The sequence below is a fragment of the Halichoeres trimaculatus genome, unplaced genomic scaffold (genome assembly GCF_033239565.1).
Source record: "Halichoeres trimaculatus isolate MK-OKI-2021-1 unplaced genomic scaffold, fHalTri1.1 fHalTri1_scaffold_16, whole genome shotgun sequence".
Classification (NCBI taxonomy): Eukaryota; Metazoa; Chordata; class Actinopteri; order Labriformes; family Labridae; genus Halichoeres; species Halichoeres trimaculatus.
Window position 1 is genome coordinate 9558460 of NW_027437194.1, and position 18594 is coordinate 9577053.

Genomic DNA, 18594 nt, shown 5'->3' on the forward strand with positions numbered 1-18594 from the left:
TATCTATCTATCTATCTATCTATCTATCTATCTATCTATCTATCTATCTATCTATCTATCTATAACCATCCATCCTCCATTTGTCTGTTCATCCACTCATCTGTCACCCAACAATTCATTTCCATGCATCAAAATATCAATCATCCATCCATCAATCTGTTTTGCCTTTCCATCCATCCATCCATCTATCTATACATCCATCTACCAATTTGATGATAATTTAAGCATCAAATAATTATCTGCTTTTTTGTTATTAATCATTCTACCTTTTAATAACATTCCCCATTTTTTATGGTATATCCATCCATAAATCACCCATACATTTATTACCTTTACAGTGTTTTATTGTCTTCCTTTCTTTTTAATCTCCTTTATGAGATTCCTCTGAGCTACTCGGAGTCTAAACCACAGACCTTATAATAAACAATCCGAACTGTGCCCCCCTGCCCCACCAGCTGTTAGGCTGAGGTTACGCAGCAAAACACACGAAGACTACAACTCCCAGAATCCTCGGCACAGTTGGAGGCGGACCAGCGGACTATAAATACGATGACAATACCGACCAGGTCAACAATATTGATAAGAAGCGATAAAAAGCCGGTAGAAAGAGCAGACTTTAGTTTTTTACCGGCAGAACTTGGAGCAGAGAGGCTGTTTCATCCTTTAGCCGTTAGCTTCCTTTGTTTAACCAGCGCTGCTAACTGAACATAAACAAGCTAACACTAACTCAGGCTACAGGACTCTCTGTCACTGGACATGGCTGTAAATAAGAAAAAGGTAGCTGTAGGTTTCGTGGTGGCAGGTGTCCTCACCGTCTTATTCGGGACAGTCCTCGCCTTTGTGGGACCGATAATCATCGACGACCAGATAGTGAAGGTAAGCAGCAACCCTGACGCGGACAGGTAATTTTTAGCATGTTCAAACCTGTAGTTTAATGAGCTGAGTCAATGTTTTCAACACCTTCAGGTGTCAGAGAAAGTGTAGGAGAGCTTTAAACCGAACTGGGGACAAAAGAATATCTGAGCCAGAACTGATGCATGAAAAAAAAACATGAAAACTGAACGAAAATACTAATATAATGGCAAAATAAAGAGATATAAGTAGCTAGTTATGACATAGAAGTGCAGTATCCTGTCTGTAAATTATACATGACATCCTAATGAGAGATTTTTTAATTACTAGAGTGAGAAATAATTACATGGACCATAAAAAGAGAATTGAAGCAAGGAAAGTTTAATTTGAAAAGTGTCAATCATTTGGAAATATGCATAATGTCAAATATATGACATAAACATTTCTAAAATTATAAAGAAAGCTAAGTAACGACTGAAAACATTGAGTGCTCATAAATGTTCATATTATTTTTGTGTGTTTGTTATAACAAAGTTGTTGACATACAGAAAAAAGAAAGAAGAAAGTTGACTGATTATGTTTAAAATGTTGTTTCAAGTGCTAAAAACACGAGATCTCTTTCAAATAAAAAAAGGTAACGAAACTTTTTTAAATAAATAAGTGGTCAAAAAAGTTCTTGAGGAGAATTTACCTTTTACTAAAAAATAAATATAGAAAAAAATAGCTGACTGACTATTTACTGCTCTTAATAGATGTTACATGGATTTAGAAACAATTGGAGGATGAACCAACATGCTAAAGTAGAAAATCAGTGATGAATTAGTGTTTCTACTCATTTCAAGGCCACTCCAGATGTGTCTGTGAGGTTTGGATTGAAAAGATGCAGAATAAACAAAACGCAACGCAAAAACATATATGATGCATGAGTTGGTGTAAAAACAGCTCTGTAATGTGGGGCATGGATGTTGCTAAATCAACTCTCAGTACTATGACGAGATGTTATGTAATCTCTGTATGTGTGTTTGTTGGCTGCACTTCAAGACGCTGCATATGTGTAATAATACCAGTCTCCCTATGGGAGCCCTGCTGAAATGTGTCTGTAATTGAATTTTGATGTAGAAATGAGATTTTTATATATTATTATTTAAGTAGAAAGACCTCCAGACAATTAGGAGATATCATATGTTGTGTAATAAATGATTTGGCACGTTTTTTTTTCATTTTGGATTTGTGGAGGCACAAACCAAGACTTTACAGAAGTTTTTCATGTCATTTCATGCAATTTATAATTAATTTCAGCTTGGTCTCACAAATGACAGAAAATCCACATTTCCATGACTGAGAGAAAAATCAAAATCTATTCTCACAAAAGTTATGCCTATATCTTTTTTTCTGTCTCTTGTCAGAACACGGTGATTGACCCGAAAAATGAGATGACCTACACAATGTGGAAAGATGTCCCTGTGCCGTTTTACATGTCTGTCTACTTCTTCAACGTCCTCAACCCCAAAGAGATCCTGGCGGGAGAGAAGCCCATGGTAGAGCAGAAGGGACCTTATGTGTACAGGTACATTAAGCTCAATAAACATCCCATAATACCCCTGTAATGTTGCCTGAATCATAAACCATGTGTACATTTTGTATCAATCAGGACACTCTGTCCTGCTGACTGCACCATGTGTTAATGTTGAATCCTTCTCTTTATTTTCTTCTGTTTTTTATCTTTCTGATTTTACATTCTGTTCTTTTTTTATTGCTGTTCCACTTCTCAAACGCCCATACTGGCCTTACGCCGCTGACTCTGAGGGGTAGACGTGAGCGTTTGTATCCAAGTTCACTTTTTGGGAACAGTATGTGCCTCTCATAGCAGATGTAGGTCAGCACACATGCATACATCCAAACCCCTCACCACTGACCCACTGAGCTGCATCCCAAACTTTGTTACATAACTTTACTCGTATAGAAAAAAAGAAGAGGAGGAGGGTCTGTGTATTCAGCTTTCTTCACAGTCTGATCACCTGCCTGTACTTCATATAGAAACCATGTGTTGACCCAGCTCTGATGTAATAACAGATGGATGTGGATGTGAAGGAAAGTTCAACAAGTGGAGAATCCGCTCTTTGGGTTGGATTCCTTTTTTAAAGTCACTGAACTTTAAAATATATTTATGTACAACTCTTATGGAGAAGGCAGCTCAGGATGAAGCCTGGAGAAATATTTCTAACCATCATTTGGTTTTACTGCTTTCAACCAATCCAACAAAAAGACAAAAAACCAGCAGGGTTTTACCGTTTGATAATGTGAAGTCAGAAAAAAAAAGATTTTTTAACCATGAAAACTCACAATCAAGTCAACTTAAAATAATATGTGAAGAATATGTGAAGAAGGTGCTGAAAATGAAGAAAATGTGGGTAAATATGATTAAGATTTGGTGGCTGTTGCTAAATCTGGCAGAGCTTTAGCGTTAATGTCTTATTTTTAGTAAAAACTAGCTTTATTTCAAAAAATGCCCCAAGTCCAGACTATACCAAGGGAGCTCTTCAGAAGCTGGTGATACAGTTGGTCTTCCATGGTTCAACGTAAAGTGAATGCGTTGATTTCAAAGGAACGGTTTCAATCGAAAGGATGATTAATGCTAAGATAACTGATCATTTTAATTGAGGTCGAACTGAGTTGCATTTGGAGCAGTTTTAAATTTACAAAAATGTTTATTTTTCATACTAAAAAATTGAGATGCAAGTTCAAGTTGGAACTAGTTTTGTTTCAATCAAAGAAAGTTCTTATACCATTAAAGTGTTCATTCTTGAAAACTAATAGTTGATAAACTAGTTTGGATATCTTCAGATTATAGACAGATTATGTTAATTTTTTGTTCTTGTAATTAAATGGAACAAAAAAAACACATGTTTTTGTGATGTTTGCGTTCACAGTGATTAGTTTTCCTTTAATCAAACACTTTGTAAAAATAATACTTTTTTTTCACAAACAATTCAATCATCATTTTTGTCTTTCATTGTGTTAAAATGAGAGATTTTTTTGGACTTACAGGGGACTCTAGCTCAAGAGAAGTCTAATGAGACTGTTTTGTCAGAGTAAAGACAAAATTATTTTGTTAGTTCTGATTTTTCACACTGTAATCCATCAGTTGTGTTTTTTTCAGGCGTGATTATATCGAGTGACAGGTTCGTTTTCGTACCTGTGGAGTACATAAACTGACAGAATCAGAGAAACTTAATGAGCGTTTAAGCCGTCTGAGAGTTTAAAGGTCGAATTACATTTTCTCACTTTGGGTGAAGAAAGCGTTTCTTTTACATCACATCTTATCTTTACAGATAGTCAGGACTGTTTTTATTAACATGGTCAGCTTGAAAAAATCACCAGTAGAGGATATTTGTATCTGCAGAGAGTGATAGGAACAGGGAGTTACTGAAGTGAGTCCTTATCCAAACATCCGCCAAACAAAGTTTTTTCTCAAACATTTGTCCACATGAAGTTATTGAGCTGTTTTTAAACATATCTGATGCAGACAAAGTGTAAATGATTAATTTTTGGTCGCGTGGTTTGGAAATGAGTGGAGTAGGTTCTTATCTCCAGCTCAGTATTTACAAAATGTTCAAGTGTTTGCTCTCAGGTTGGAGAGGCTTTTGTTTGATTTCTCACCATGAGAGGGTAGAGATGCATTTACTTGAAAAAAAGGGCTTATGAAAAGAGAAAAATAAGTAAAAATGTAGAAATTTAGATCCAAGCAGTCAGATCAGTGATTAACTCAGGTTTTTACGTTCAAATGGTATCTTAAGTAATAATTATATAAACTCTGTCACAGCCGTCACTGAGATGTTTTCCCTTCTCCTCTTTTTATCTGTTCTTCTTATCGTCCTCAACCCCTTTATCACTTTATCACATTAGAAAAGTCTGTGTCCAACACTGAACCTTGAGCTAAAGGGCAAAGGTGTGCTTTCACGCCATTATGTATCCCAATAACAAACAAACAAATCCAACTCGCTGTTTATGTAAAGCTGCTGGAAATATTGTGTGACACACAGAGACGATGAAACAATAAAAAGCATGTTACAAATCTGTAAATTAAGAAATTAGTTAAATGCAGAAATGATTACAGCGTTACTTGTTCTGACCAGTAGGTGACGACTCAGCAAAAACTCTATTTGTTATAAACCTGAGTTAATCTCTAGCTCCACCCCTTTGTCCGGTTGTGATCACATCTGCTCTTAAATAGCAAAGACAGTGCTGATTAAAATGCCAAAATCACATTTCTACAAATACAGACTTCTTGTTGCCATTTTGATGCTACCATAATCTCTTACAGTCAGTTGTCTGTTGGTGTAACGCTAGCCCGTTCGTTTCTGTTTTCAGACCAGTTTGAGATTGGTTCCTTTAAACTTTTTCTTTTTTTCCAGAAAGCAGATCCAGAAAGGCAACATCACGTTTCACCCCAACAACACCGTGTCCTACTTGGAGAACAGGAGGTATTTCTTTGAGCCGACCATGTCTTCTGGAAATGAGTCCGACGTGGTCACCATCCCCAACATGTTGGTGCTGGTAAGACATTTTCTTCCCAGGGCTCTTAAACCTCTCCAGTTCTACACATCTGCCTTTTTCCTTGTTTTACGACCATGTGTGTTTTCAGGGCGCCTCTGTGATGATGGAGAACCTCCCCTTTGCCGTGCGGTTGATGCTCAGCGCTACCTTCAGGACCTTCAAAGAGGAGGCCTTCCTGACCAAGCCGGTGGGGGAGCTGATGTGGGGTTACGACAGCGGGCTGGTGGATTTCCTGAATAAATACCTGCCCGGCATGCTGCCGTCCTCTGGGAAGTTTGGCCTCTTTGCTGAAGTGAGTGTCAGGTTCAAGAACATGTGTGTGTTGAAGAGCACCACAGGTGTAACAATGATTTGCAAGGAGCATGAAAGGGGAGAAAGTCCTCCTTGTTCACAGAAGTGCACATAAATACTGGTCAGACCAGTTTTTATGTGCAACATTATGTAAACAGACTCCAGGAGATGTCTGCACTTTTCCAGCATAAAACATTGAAAATAGAGGCAAAAGCTCAAAAAAGGGCGACACCACATTCATTAAAGAGGGGTTATTCTGCTATCTCATTTTTAGACTTGAGTTTAAAGTAACGATCCTGGATGATCAGACTAAACATGCAAATTCTCATTTATTAGTTGTAGGAATCACGAAATCTGTCTGTAAACTGAAAAAATAGCAAAAGCATTTTACGAGACTTGCTAGAATGATGATGTCATCTCTTAAGCGGACCTCAAACACCAAGGTCTGCTCTCCAGAGGGCTGGCCAGTCAGAGGGAAGGGGAGCCTTAAAGACACAGCAGCTAAAACACTATGTTCTGAGAAGGAGGCTGAAACAATAGTTTCTAAAACACCAGAGAAGGAAAAATAGGGATTTTGATTTTATCTCTAAACCCTGTAAAGATACTACAAGGCAATACAGGAACAGAATGAAGACTTAGAAAGCATAATATCTCCTCTTTTAGGTTTTGTCGACATATAGAAGATCAAGTCAGTCAAAAGTTTCACACTGCCCCACATGGATTTTTATGCCCATGAAGTGTAATCTCACGTTAATTCTCTTCACAGTTCAACAACTCCAACACCGGCCTCTTCACCATCAACACAGGGAAAGATGACATCAGGAAAGTCCATCAAGTGGACTCATGGAACGGCCTGACGCAGGTGAGATCTGACTTCCAGGTGTGTTCGGTGATCATGTTTGATCTTCAGACTAACCCGTCTGTCCTCTGGTTTAAAGCTGCCCTACTGGAGGACTCCTCAGTGCAACATGATCAACGGGACAGCCGGACAGATGTGGCCTCCCTTCATGACCAAGGAGAGCACCTTGCCTTTCTACAGCCCCGACGCCTGCAGGTCGAACCCCCCCTCTCCTCCTCTCTCAGCTCCTTCTCTACAAACTCCTGTCATACTCAAGTCACTCTCCTTTGTTTTCAGATCTATGGAGCTGGTTTACCAGCGTCCAGGTGAGATGAAAGGCATCCCTCTGTATCGATTTGTCGCTCCTAAAACATTGTTCGCTAACGGTTCAGACTACGCTCCGAACGAAGGCTTCTGCCCCTGCAGACAGTCTGGTCTTCTCAACGTTAGCAGCTGCCGACACAGTGAGTACAAACGCACACCTTAACCTCGTTCTGATATCAGGTTTTAGAAATACTGCTGTAAATTTCTCCACCCAGCAGCTATTGGATGGGCTGTAAAGTCTGTAAGCTTTAAGGCTTTTTTATACCCTTGGGGGGCCCAGGTTGTTAACTCAGGAGCCTGACTGCTTTAGCAAGCAAACTCCTGCAGAGAGAGCAAGATTTCCTACAGATTTTGTTGGATACCAACCTGGTGAGACTTGATGCTGCTGCATTAATAAGAATAAATCCTAAATGCTCATACTAAGTCAAAGAAGACATTTTATGATAAAAAGGGAGTGTATTTTTCAAAGTGTATGTAGAGTTACTTCCACTCAAAGGTCTTGTTTTGGTCCCCAACAGACTCTAGTTGTTAATTTAGGTGCATGAAAAATTTACTACAAAGCTCCCCTCTGAGTAAGGGTTTTTTGTAAACTGAAATGTATTTTTTTAACTGGAAACACACATTCACCAAAGTCCATAAAATATGTATTTTCAAGATATTAAAAGACGAAAATGGCACCCAAATTCAGACCCGCTGGCAGTCTTGCCAGGGCTTGGGATCAAGTGTACGCTTTTTTTATTGAAATAAGAACAATATCTGTAAAACAAGAAAACTAACACTTACATTTTTCTAATCCCATTTAAAGAAAGTGTTACGCTTTACAGAAAACTCAGGTGTCATTTTTGTCTTTCATAGCTCAGACTTTTTGGACTTGCATGGTGAAAGTAGCTCATGTTAAGTCTAAAAAGACAGTATTTTATTAAAAATTAGATGTTAACACTTGATTTGATTACAGTTTTTGGAATGTAGTACAATAAATGATGATTGAAACTGTTAAATCAGTCTGTAAAGAGATGAGCAAGCTTTCAAAAAACATTAAATCAGGAGTAATCTGAACTCTCTGGCGCTAAAATTTGCAGAATTTCCCATTCAACATGATTGCTTTGGATCATCTCAGAGATGCTGTACAGTTCTTCTAAAGCAATGCCAGAGAGGATTGAATAAGTGTTGTGGGTCATGTATGTTTGTCGTATGTTTAGACTTTGAAGCGCCTGATAACCAAACACAGATATGGAAATTGGTCTGATAAGATAAGATAAACAAGGAAACACTTGGTGGGGGTTGGGGGTGAGCAGGGTTACTGTATACGCTGGACTACAAATCTTACGTTGTGTAAAATGTTTATGCCATCACTGTTTTCTCTTTGCAGCTCTATTTGATGCTCTTTCTTTTTATCTCTTCATCCAGACTCTCCAGTCTTCATCTCTCATCCTCACTTCTACAACGCTGACCCCGTGCTGCTGGACTTCGTGCAGGGTCTGAGTCCCAATGAGGATGAGCACGGCCTCTTCATAGACATTCACCCAGTAAGCACGCACACTCTCACACACTCACACACTTTTATCTGCCATAAAGTGAAGCAGAATGTGCTGCTCAGGTATTATTAAGGATCATTACAGCAATAATTATCTGATGTTATTGCCCTGATAGGAAGTTAGAGCTGTGTTAGTGGACTCCGGGCTTTGACCCATTTAATTTGATCAGAAAAGACGAATGAATCAACTTCAACTACATTAAAAGCAATAAAAAGTGAAAAAAAGAGATACAACTACAGAGCGTGCTCAGTGGACTCTTCCTGTTTGCTTGTTTATGCCATAAAACAGCTCACACGTGCAGCTCTTTTACCTAAAACAAACTTTTATGGGTCCAACACGGCTTCATTTCCTGCCTCCATCTCTGACACGAGTCGAACTGAAGACGTGGACGGACGCAGCATATAAACGGTCATGTCAGTGAAGCTGTTTTTTTAGTAATCTTGAGGCCACATCTCAATGGACTGATTACATCTGTCATGGTCAAGTGTTTATCTGTTTATAAACTTGGACAAGACGAAGAACAGACTGGTGGGTGGGTGAAGGGTTGTACTTTATCTAAATGAGTTTATCTCCAAACGGAGCGAAAACTTGGACAAGAGATTGGCAAGAAAGACCCCAAGATGTGACCTTGATGATAAAGGGTAGTTTGACAACTCTTTCTTAAATCTGATGGTCAGCTCAAGAAACTGGGCGGTTATGTGTTAAGGAAGCTATGCTAACAACAGCTACGCTCAGTTAACTTGGCTAATTTTAACAAATGGCGCCAGGAAGTTCAGTCATTTATTCATCTGATAACCACTACCATCCTGACTTTTTGCTGATAAAAAGTAAAACTGTTTAAAGTTATTTGTGTTTCTAGGTAGTTCTCCAGTCAGAGAAAAAGTTCCCTGATGAACTGGATGATATCTGACTTTATTGCACTTCATCGTGCAATAAACAATCACAATTACAGCGCAGTAAATGATAAGTTTGGAGCAACGGTCCTATGATTCAGCTTGTCCTTCGGTCCGGCTCGTGTAAACCCTCCCCGCAGTGTGTTTAGCTGTCACCTGTTGTGATAAGGTAATTGGAAATTGCTCTATTTTCTTCTTAATTGCTCGTGCTGAGGTTGTTCGATAATGTTATATGGCTCCAATAAAAGAATAAGCTTTGATAAGGGAGAACGTCTCATTCTAAGAACAGAACGCGAACGCACTGATTGTTCCAGGAAATCTCATTGATTTGGATGCTGTTGGTTTTATAATGATGTTTCATGGAAAAGGAAAACCTTGGATCCTTGGTGTGTCGGGGTCATTGGCCTTTAAATACAGTTGGATAATGATTAGAGATTATAGATTAAAAATGAGGAATATGCTGAAAACATGCGTGTCCGTCACACACTTCAGCTGCTGAGGAGGTTTCATGTTGTGAATTGAATGTGTCTAAAATGACACAAAATAACAAAAGCTAGATTGGGTTCAGCATTTCAGTATGACCCCGGTCAACCACAGGCTTTGAAACTCTATGTGACCACGTCCATATGCTCTACAATCTATAGGTGAAACTTTTATGAAGCCACATTTCTCCAGCTCAGGGTGGGGTCATTTTACCACCATTAAACCATGAGTTTATCCCCCACAGCTGGATTAAATCCAAGTTTTCAACCTGGAATGATTCATTTCTCGGGGAAACATGAGCAGGCGGCGATGGTGGACTCATTAAAGGGGGGGGGGGCTTCCCGAGGGGCATATAAATGAATTACATAACACTTCAACAAGACTGCTCGGACTTTCAGTCCCAAAGAACAGGACGCTTCCTTCAAGAGACAAACGTTAGAGTTTGATTCTGATATTTTGACTCATTTCGAGATTTTAAGAGGAGCTACATATTTTGCCACCAGACTTCATTTGCAAGAACATCTCTTTAAACCTGGGAGTTTGTGACCCTCTGCTGCCTCTGTTTGTCACTTTTTGTTTTATGTTGCCAGAATAATGCACCAGATTCTTGAACAAATCACCAACTGAAGCTTTGAAGGGATCTGAGAAGCATCTGTTACCAATTAAAAAAATGGGTCCCACGCTTCAATGAAGAGGATGAACTCTGTGGGGATCCTTTCTGTAAAGTTTTCAAGCACTTAAATTAACAAAACGAGAACTTTATGAGCCTGGTTTACGCACTGAAAAAACTGAACTCTTGGCAAGACTCAATGTCTTATTTATGGTAAAAGTTGCCTTTTTTATTTAACCTGGGCCACATTCACCTGATGAGGGCTGAAAAAATTGCCAGATGTCTTCTTGTTGAGTTTTTTTGTAAGAATAATTTATTCTTAGTTCAAGAAACTTAAAAAGAAGAATCATTTGATCTTGGCATTTTTTTTACCCATTTACAGAAATTAAAAGACAAAATTGATGCCTTGGTTGACCTGTCAGGTGAATGTGACTCATATTAAGTTGAAAAAAACTGTCTTTACTAAATTTGGAAAATTAACACTAGCTTAGATTTGCAGTGCAGAAGGAATCTGTCTGAACAATCCCAAAACTTTTTGTGATTATTGGTCTTCAGTGATATAGAAAAGAATAGAATAGAAAATACTTTATTTATCCCTGAGGGGAAATTTAGGAGGAGTCACAGCAGCAGTCAAGAATTCCAAGTGTATAGAAAGTGCAAACAGGTCCATAACAAAATAGATGCTGACAGCTTGTCCATCATTGTCCAGTTCAGCCAGCCTCCACCTCCACAGGGTCCAGGACTGAGCTTCTTCAGTCATGCTCCATCTCTGTCTCCTAGATCCTGTCTGATCACAGCAGGTGAAGCACTTCCAAGTGGCGTTGGTGTCTGATGTTAGCTCTGTTAGCCATGTCTGTGAATGGCATGATGCTACTCTGCCTTCTGGTATTCGCTCGGTTGCTGGGTCAGCAGATAGATCTTACGTTCCCAATAACGATGGATGGAAAGATAGGTCCATGTCACTTCTCAGCTCACACCTGAGAACCAGCACGTCGTTCTCACCTCCTCCCCCTCACCTTGTGGGAAACATTAGGCCTTGCACCAGTTCGCTATGCTAAAGGCTGGTAAGAGCTGATTTCACATGTAAACAATGCAGCCATGGTTACATGTAGGATCTCCAGACAAACACAGGAGCAAAAACCGTTAAAATATCACTGAAGACAAAACCAGTTTTGTGTTGATGAAAATGTAAGGGTGTACAATGAACATGCTCATTTTTACTTATTCACGCTCAACACTTCTTGTTTTCTTCAAAAATCACCAGAATTCCAATATCAGAATTTTTCTTGTTACAGTCAGTACATGGAGCTTAAAACTATTGGGAGATCGTTTTTTGTCTCACTGAAATGTTCTTCAGGCTCAACGTTTTGGTTTTCTCACCTTGCACAAATAGTAGCGAAACACCAAATTTTGAGCCTGTTGTCATGAACGTCTCCTTGAACCGCTCTCTTTGTAGTAACTGTAGAGATCAGATTGCAGGGTTCAGGGACATTTGAACGGAACTTAACTGAAACGACATGTCCTTTAGCGTTTGAGTTGACCATACAGCATTGTTTCATCCTCATGCGACATTTTTTCCTGCGATACGTCTTTCATGGAGAGTCCTTGGGCAGAATGTTTGATGTTTTAACAGAATCATAGTTTTCTGAAAGCATCAAAGATGGTGAAAGAATTGACGGTTAAGGATTTCCTTCTTTTGTGTGCTCATGGATGGGAACATTTCTTAACAGCTGGATTGAGATTTAGCTGTTCCAGGACTTTTCTCTGAATCTCACTTAACCTTTTACTCCTCTTCTGAGACTTCTTCTTTTCTCTTTCAGCAAACCGGTGTCCCACTGAACGTCTCCATCCGCCTGCAGCTCAACCTCTACATGAAGAGAGTTTCGGGCGTCACGTAAGGATGCTTCACGTCACAATGATGGTTTTTTTTTTAATGTGTTCGCTTGTTGGCTTTGAACGTGTTTCCTGCTCTAACAAAGCAGCGTGCAGCCTTGGCCTTTGATGCTGAGTGCTTTTTGTTCTTGCAGACAAACTGGAAGGATCTCAGAGGTGGTGATGCCAATGATCTGGTTTGAAGAGGTGAGATGCTAACGTCAGCACAGAGTGAATTTCAAAGGGAGTTCGTAGAGTTAAATCGGAGACTTTTCATTGGCAGCTTGAGATTTTACACATTAAAATCCTTCCTGATGACTAGACTCCAGTGTACTGTAAAAATACAGCTGCCACACACTGTATCGTGGTTAAACGTTGAGTATCTCTTCTCTTCAGAGCGGTTACATAGACGGCCCTATCCTCACCACCTTCCACACCAACCTGGTCATCCTCCCTGCCGTGATGGAGTACATGCAGTACGGTTTCATCGCCCTTGGCCTCGCCACGATACTCATTGCTTCCCTGGTGCATCACAAAGCAAAGGTAGGCTGCAGCTCAGCATGACGCCACATGTTCGTCGTTAAGCGCGTTAACCTGCATGACGCATGGAGCATGTATGTTCTCTGTACTCAAACTGACGGAGAAGGAGAGTCTACAGAAAATAATTCTTCAAAACATTTAGGTGATATCATACACGTGTGTTCATTTTCTAGTTTCTCATTGTGAAGAATAAGAAAGTTCACTTCTTTTTTTATTCATATAACACGTCGGGCAGGTGCATCATCACATTTCATTGCAGATAAACTCTGAATACTTAATAGAGATTCATCGTTTGGTTACACACTTCCTTCCTCTTTAAATGTCACTGCAGCATGTCTCACAACCCGCATGTCTCCGATCCTCCAAAGAAACACTTCCACACTTCCAAAGTTTTCTTTCACATTTCCCAACAGAAGCAGACCAGTTCTTAGTTTGTCCAGAGTTTGTGAATCAGAGGTCAGGTTAAGGTGATGCGACTTGATGTGATGACGCTTGGCTACGGCGAACAATAGAGCACAGGGGAATAAAATCAGGCAGTTATAAATAAATTGGAAAGGACAGGGGGCAACTTTGGCAATTTAACCAAGGTATGAATTGGCAATAAAATGCACATTCAGAAGTATTAGTTTTGCCATTTTTAAGTTTTTTCTGCATCAAATGGGAGAATAGAAGTTTGGTGCATGGTGCGGTATTTGTCAAGAGATCGATGTCTGTCGACAGAGGCAGTAATCAGCTAATAAAATTAAATATTTCAAGCTTTAAATATCCATTCAGCGAAACTCTTTTTGTGTTACTTGCTGCTTAAACAGCAAAGAAAATAAGCCTTGGACATTTGATACAAACATTGATAAATATCTCTGAAATGCTATTAATAAGTTTCTGCTTTTTTTTTTTTTATTTGTCTTTTTTTTTTTATCATGTTTTTGTTGCTCAATAAGTCAGCTTTATTTCCAAATGATTAAATGAAAAAAACAAAAACAACAAGATTTAAATTACTGATGTTAAGTCCATTTCTTCCCAATTGCCAAAAATTAAAAATTGAAAAAAGCAAAAATAAAAAATGTAACATGATAATTTTTCTGCTTAGAAATACTGTCTCTTTGTCTTTAGCTTACATCACACAGGTTTCAGAACTTAAGAGTTAATAAAGTTTCATCTGAATAATTGTCTCAGTAATGTCTTTAAACAGGAGCTCTCTGTTGTTCTGAACAAACTTTATGAAACTACTGAGAGAGGAAAAAAAACTACAGGTCTAAAATTCTGAGGGACTATTTTCATCTGTGAAAAAAAATGTTTTGGGCCGTCACAATGATGGGTTTAGGGAATCCAAATTAAACCTTTGAGTTATTTTTGGTTTAATCTTTTACAAAGAGGAAGAAACATTAGATATTTATTTTTCATCATACAACAGGTTTATAAAGTAGAGCTGATGTTCTCTGACTCATCAATACTTAGGACATGTCGATACTGAAAAACATTTGCTTGTTTAAACTTTTAATTTAACTTTTAACTAAGTTTGAACATTTTTGTGAGTATGGAATGTTCAAAGTTAAACTCTTTGATTTCCAAACAGCCACCTTACTCCTGTGCTAACATGCTTACATGCTAACACAAGACTTGATCTCCTTCAATCTGCCACTTCCAGCAGGAGTCTAGAAGTTGGTTTCAGTCATCTCCCCTCCCCTGTTTATCTCCCCAGTGGTGTGAACTTTTACCTGTAGAGCTTTAATCAGAGAGGATAAGGCTGCCGGTCTTGTGCTGGACCTAAAACACATTAAACTCATTAAACTCTCGTGCGGGGCCCTTTGGTTTGACTTGAGCGGCAAATCGTTCAGAGAGTCAGCAGAAGTTTGTCCTCGTACGTCACTGAACTTCTGGACTCTCCCGTGCCCCTTTATACATCAGGTTATCAGACAGGTATCCAGAGAGATAAGATAAAATCTGTATCCTTTTTACCTCTTTGCCAAAAAAAACTCTGACATTACAAAAATGTAAGAATTAAAGGAGAAGTCTGACACTTTCACAGATACATTTTAACACGTTTAAACAGAGACAGTTATCCTCTCTCATGGTTCAAATGGTGTGTGTTTGAACGTTTCCTAACAGGGTTAAAGGTTCAGTGATGAGATATTTCTTATTCTAAACCTCAGGAGTGTATTTGTGGTGTTTGTGTTCTCAGAGGGCTGAAATAACTGGGACATATTCATGCAGCACGCCAGAGAATGGGGTTTGTAAAACATGATATCTAAACCTGGCATTTGCTGAGTTTTGATTCTGGCTTGATTCAAACGGCAGCTTTTGGTTTGAGCAGAAATGATCGGAGATAGATCTTGCTTTGAAATGAATCACGGCAGGAAAAAAACTCTGATTTTGCTGAAACTAGGAAAGAAGTCAAGTTGGCTATTGTTTAATTTTTATTTACTTCAGTAAAAAATCTGGTTTTAATTATGTCTTTGGTCTTTTTAAAGCTTAAAAGTTTTTTTTAATCTTGTTTTTGCATTGATGTAGTAATTAGTATTTATTAATCTATTTATTAAATTTAACTTAATGTAGTTTTGCTTTCATTTTTTTGGTTTTGTTAGGCCATTAGTGCCAAGTTACAGAGGAATTATAATCCAAGGAATTCATTTTTTTTCTTTCCAAAATTTCCTGAATTAAGTAGAAATGATCACCATTACGATTTTTAATTCACAAGGTTTAAAAAAATGCAAAAAAAGTAAGAAAAGTCTGTTTTTTTTACCTCCCAAATATAAATATTTTTCTTGACTTGAAGTCTCTAAAATTGCTCATGAATCCTTTGCTTTGATATTTGGACAGATTCAGCTTCCAGGGGATGCGTCTCATAGTTTTCTATCCATTGTTTGAACTATGTGAAGCCGTTGTCGCTGCAGCTTGTGAAGCTTTTGTTTGTGGGAAACAGAAATCGTACTTTATGAAGCAGAAACTCAACGTTTGTGAATCTGAAGCCGGCTTTAGCCCAGCTCTTCTTTTTCTTTTATCTTTCTCTAATTCTGGTGCATGATGATCCGTCCAACAAAATTAACCAATCACACCTCCTCTAAATTCAACAACCAGATTTAACCGTCAAAAAGCCTCCTGCATGAAATCTAACGTCTGCACATCCACAATATTTAACATCGCCCCCTGCTGCTGCTGCTGCTGCTTTCAGCCAGCTTGACCCAAACAGCAGCTGTTTGATTTGTGTGTTTCCTGACTGGCTGATGTGTTAGATGATGTGGTCTCTTCTAGGCATCTGAAAAAGAGCAGGTTAAAGACCATGAGTCAAAGGACAAATGTTTCGTAAAGACCTCAGGTGGGTGTGCACACAAAGGCAAACATGAACATGGAGAAATGTACGATTTAATCTGTGTATGAAGCTTTGGAGCAAACCTTGAGCTATCACTGCAAAATCAATAAAGACAATTAAAATGATAAAAATTACATCAGTAGGGTGGGCTTTAAATGTTTGGCTTTACTTTCTTAGAGCTGCAATGTCACCCATCGTTTATGCAGTGTGTTTTCTACCAAATGACCAATAAAAGAGTCTCATTTCTTGTGCTTCTTTTTTCCAAATTGAATATTTTCTGCATCTTTTTATGGCCTTAATGTTTAACTCTGCTTCGTTTTATTTCTCACACAGGAAAGTAAAGAGGAAGGAAACAAGAGCACTGAAGAAAACGACCCCAACCTGTAAGAAGACATAGACTGACACACACACTATGAATATACACACACCCTTACACTCTCACAGCTGGTTTTGTGGACCCGCCATGACCGAAGCACGCGGTGCTGGAAGCGATGTCACATTTTTACTGTACTGTAGAGTTTATGAAACCCTCAGCTGAAGAATCACATTTTAACGTGTTTTTGTGGATGTTGTACGGGTTGAGACTTTATGTGTCTCTACAGGCGGAGCCGCTGAAGATCCTCCGTCTCTTTGAACCACTTTTTGTATAAAAACATGCCAAAGAACCCACCTGCCCACCTTCAGCTCGGCGGGGGGTCTGTTTTGACTGTTTGTCTGCCATCATTTCATCACAATCAGTATTAGACATGTACAAGGGAACCTGAAGAGCAGAAAAGCTGGTCTCTTACTGCCACGTGTACTGTACCGTACAATCGAAGAGCCTCACCCACAGGGTGGGGAGGGGGGACACTTCTCCGGATCTAAAACTGACACATCAAACCAGAGTGAAGCAGAGCAGATGCACTCCTCTTTGTAAACTACTGTCCTCTTTAAAGTGTGAATGAACTGAGTGAGATGAAATGACTGATTTCTAATAATAAATGTGCCTTTATTCAAAACTATGACTTCAGACTGTCTTCTCCTTTTTTTTTGTTAGCCATGATGAGCGATCTACTAAAAGAGTTAACCCAAAACCTACGGAAGAGGATAAAACAAATACACCCTCGAAAAAATTATAACAAAAAAAAATCGACATACATCTTTTTTAGTGGCCCTAATCCTCTTCTGTACGAAACACAATAAGAAGAAAAACTTTCTGCTATTATTTGAGGTCCTGTTTTCCTCACAGTGCCTCCTTGTGGAGAAAAGTGTAACTGCAGCTTGATGTCCTAACTCGTGATGTGGATACAGATTTTGACCTCCCCTGCAGCCTTTATCTCCCAGATAATGGCTTCCACTTCTTCAGAAACATGCTACAGGCTATAAATCAAAGTCTGAAGAAAGCCTTGCATAAAAACTAGTTTTCTGTTCAACCACTTGGATATAAAAACTTGAGTTTTCATACAGCTGCTCTGTTTACACAGGTAGTTAATAATCAGGAGAACAGCCTGGTAAAAGTAGTTTTTCTTCTTTTTTTGATGGTTGTTATTGCTCTTTTCTTGCCAAAAGCATCCACTCTCATTGCTTATAGATAATGTCAGGTCTACTTTTAACCTTGCTAAGTCCTGGAAAAGTAAAGGTTTTTCATTAATGGACTACTGGTTTAACAGTGATCATTGGAAGCTCTAAAACTTATTGACATTTTTACGGTGAATTCAGTGAACGCATCTTTTCTCAACGAGATTCTGTTTCCCACCATTTTCTTAAATTTTGAACCTTTAGATGCAAACTTTCTGTTATAAAAATTCTGCACTTACATCCCTAAAGGACTTGAGTCTGGACTAGTTTAGTCTAAAAGCCTTCCTGTTTGGAGGGAGAGGATCTATCTGGGGTCTTCATCCCTGAGACCACAAAAACAGCTGAAGGTTTCTCTCTCCTGAAATAAAGGAGCAACAGAGTGAATACTCCCAGGGTTTCTGTGAAAACTGTCTTGTTCTGACTTTATTTAAGCATGTTGAGTTCATAGATTGAACACTAGATGGAGCTGTGGAGACGTGATTTTTGCACACATGCAGCATCTGTTTCTGTGTGTTCTGTTATTTCTTACAAGGTCGATCATATCATCAGTGGAGGATTAGAGAGCTCTGACGAGAATATCAGATCAAGACACAAATCTGATGTTAGAGACACATATAGAAAGGTCAAACAGCATCTTCAAATGATGATGAGCACTCACAGAAACACCAAGCACTGAGAAAAACTGGAAAATCTTTGTCACTTTTTTTAGTTGCTGAATCACATTTTGTTCTCTAGAATCTTGTTTAAACTGTTCCCATTTTTTACTTCAGCTTTTTCATACTAACCTTGTTTCTTGATATTCTCATTCAATAATATATCTCTTGTTTATTAAAACAAGGCGTGACATATCAAAATTTTTGCAAATATGTCACATCTTGTGTAAAAAAAAAAAAAGACATATTAAAAATGAGATACATATTTATGTCAAGGTTTAG

General features: G+C 38.7%; 1 protein-coding gene across 5 annotated transcripts; it reads left to right on the forward strand.

The window, feature by feature from the left end:
• The first annotated feature begins 529 nt into the window (after window positions 1–529).
• scarb1 (scavenger receptor class B, member 1) lies at window positions 530–17103 on the forward strand. 5 transcript variants are annotated; one of them, XM_074690754.1, is made up of 14 exons: window positions 530–876; window positions 2259–2419; window positions 5268–5409; window positions 5498–5701; window positions 6467–6562; window positions 6639–6754; window positions 6836–7002; window positions 8270–8388; window positions 12204–12277; window positions 12411–12462; window positions 12652–12798; window positions 14975–15022; window positions 16045–16108; window positions 16436–17103. In XM_074690754.1, exons 1-14 carry the CDS (start codon window positions 757–759, stop codon window positions 16441–16443), a joined length of 1518 nt encoding a protein of 505 aa, XP_074546855.1. In that variant the 5' UTR covers window positions 530–756; the 3' UTR covers window positions 16444–17103. The 5 variants fall into 5 exon arrangements, with proteins under 5 accessions (XP_074546855.1, XP_074546856.1, XP_074546853.1 ...); XM_074690755.1 differs by lacking the exon at window positions 14975–15022; XM_074690752.1 differs by lacking the exon at window positions 16436–17103 and having other exon boundaries at window positions 16045–16421.
• The last annotated feature ends 1491 nt before the right edge of the window (window positions 17104–18594 follow it).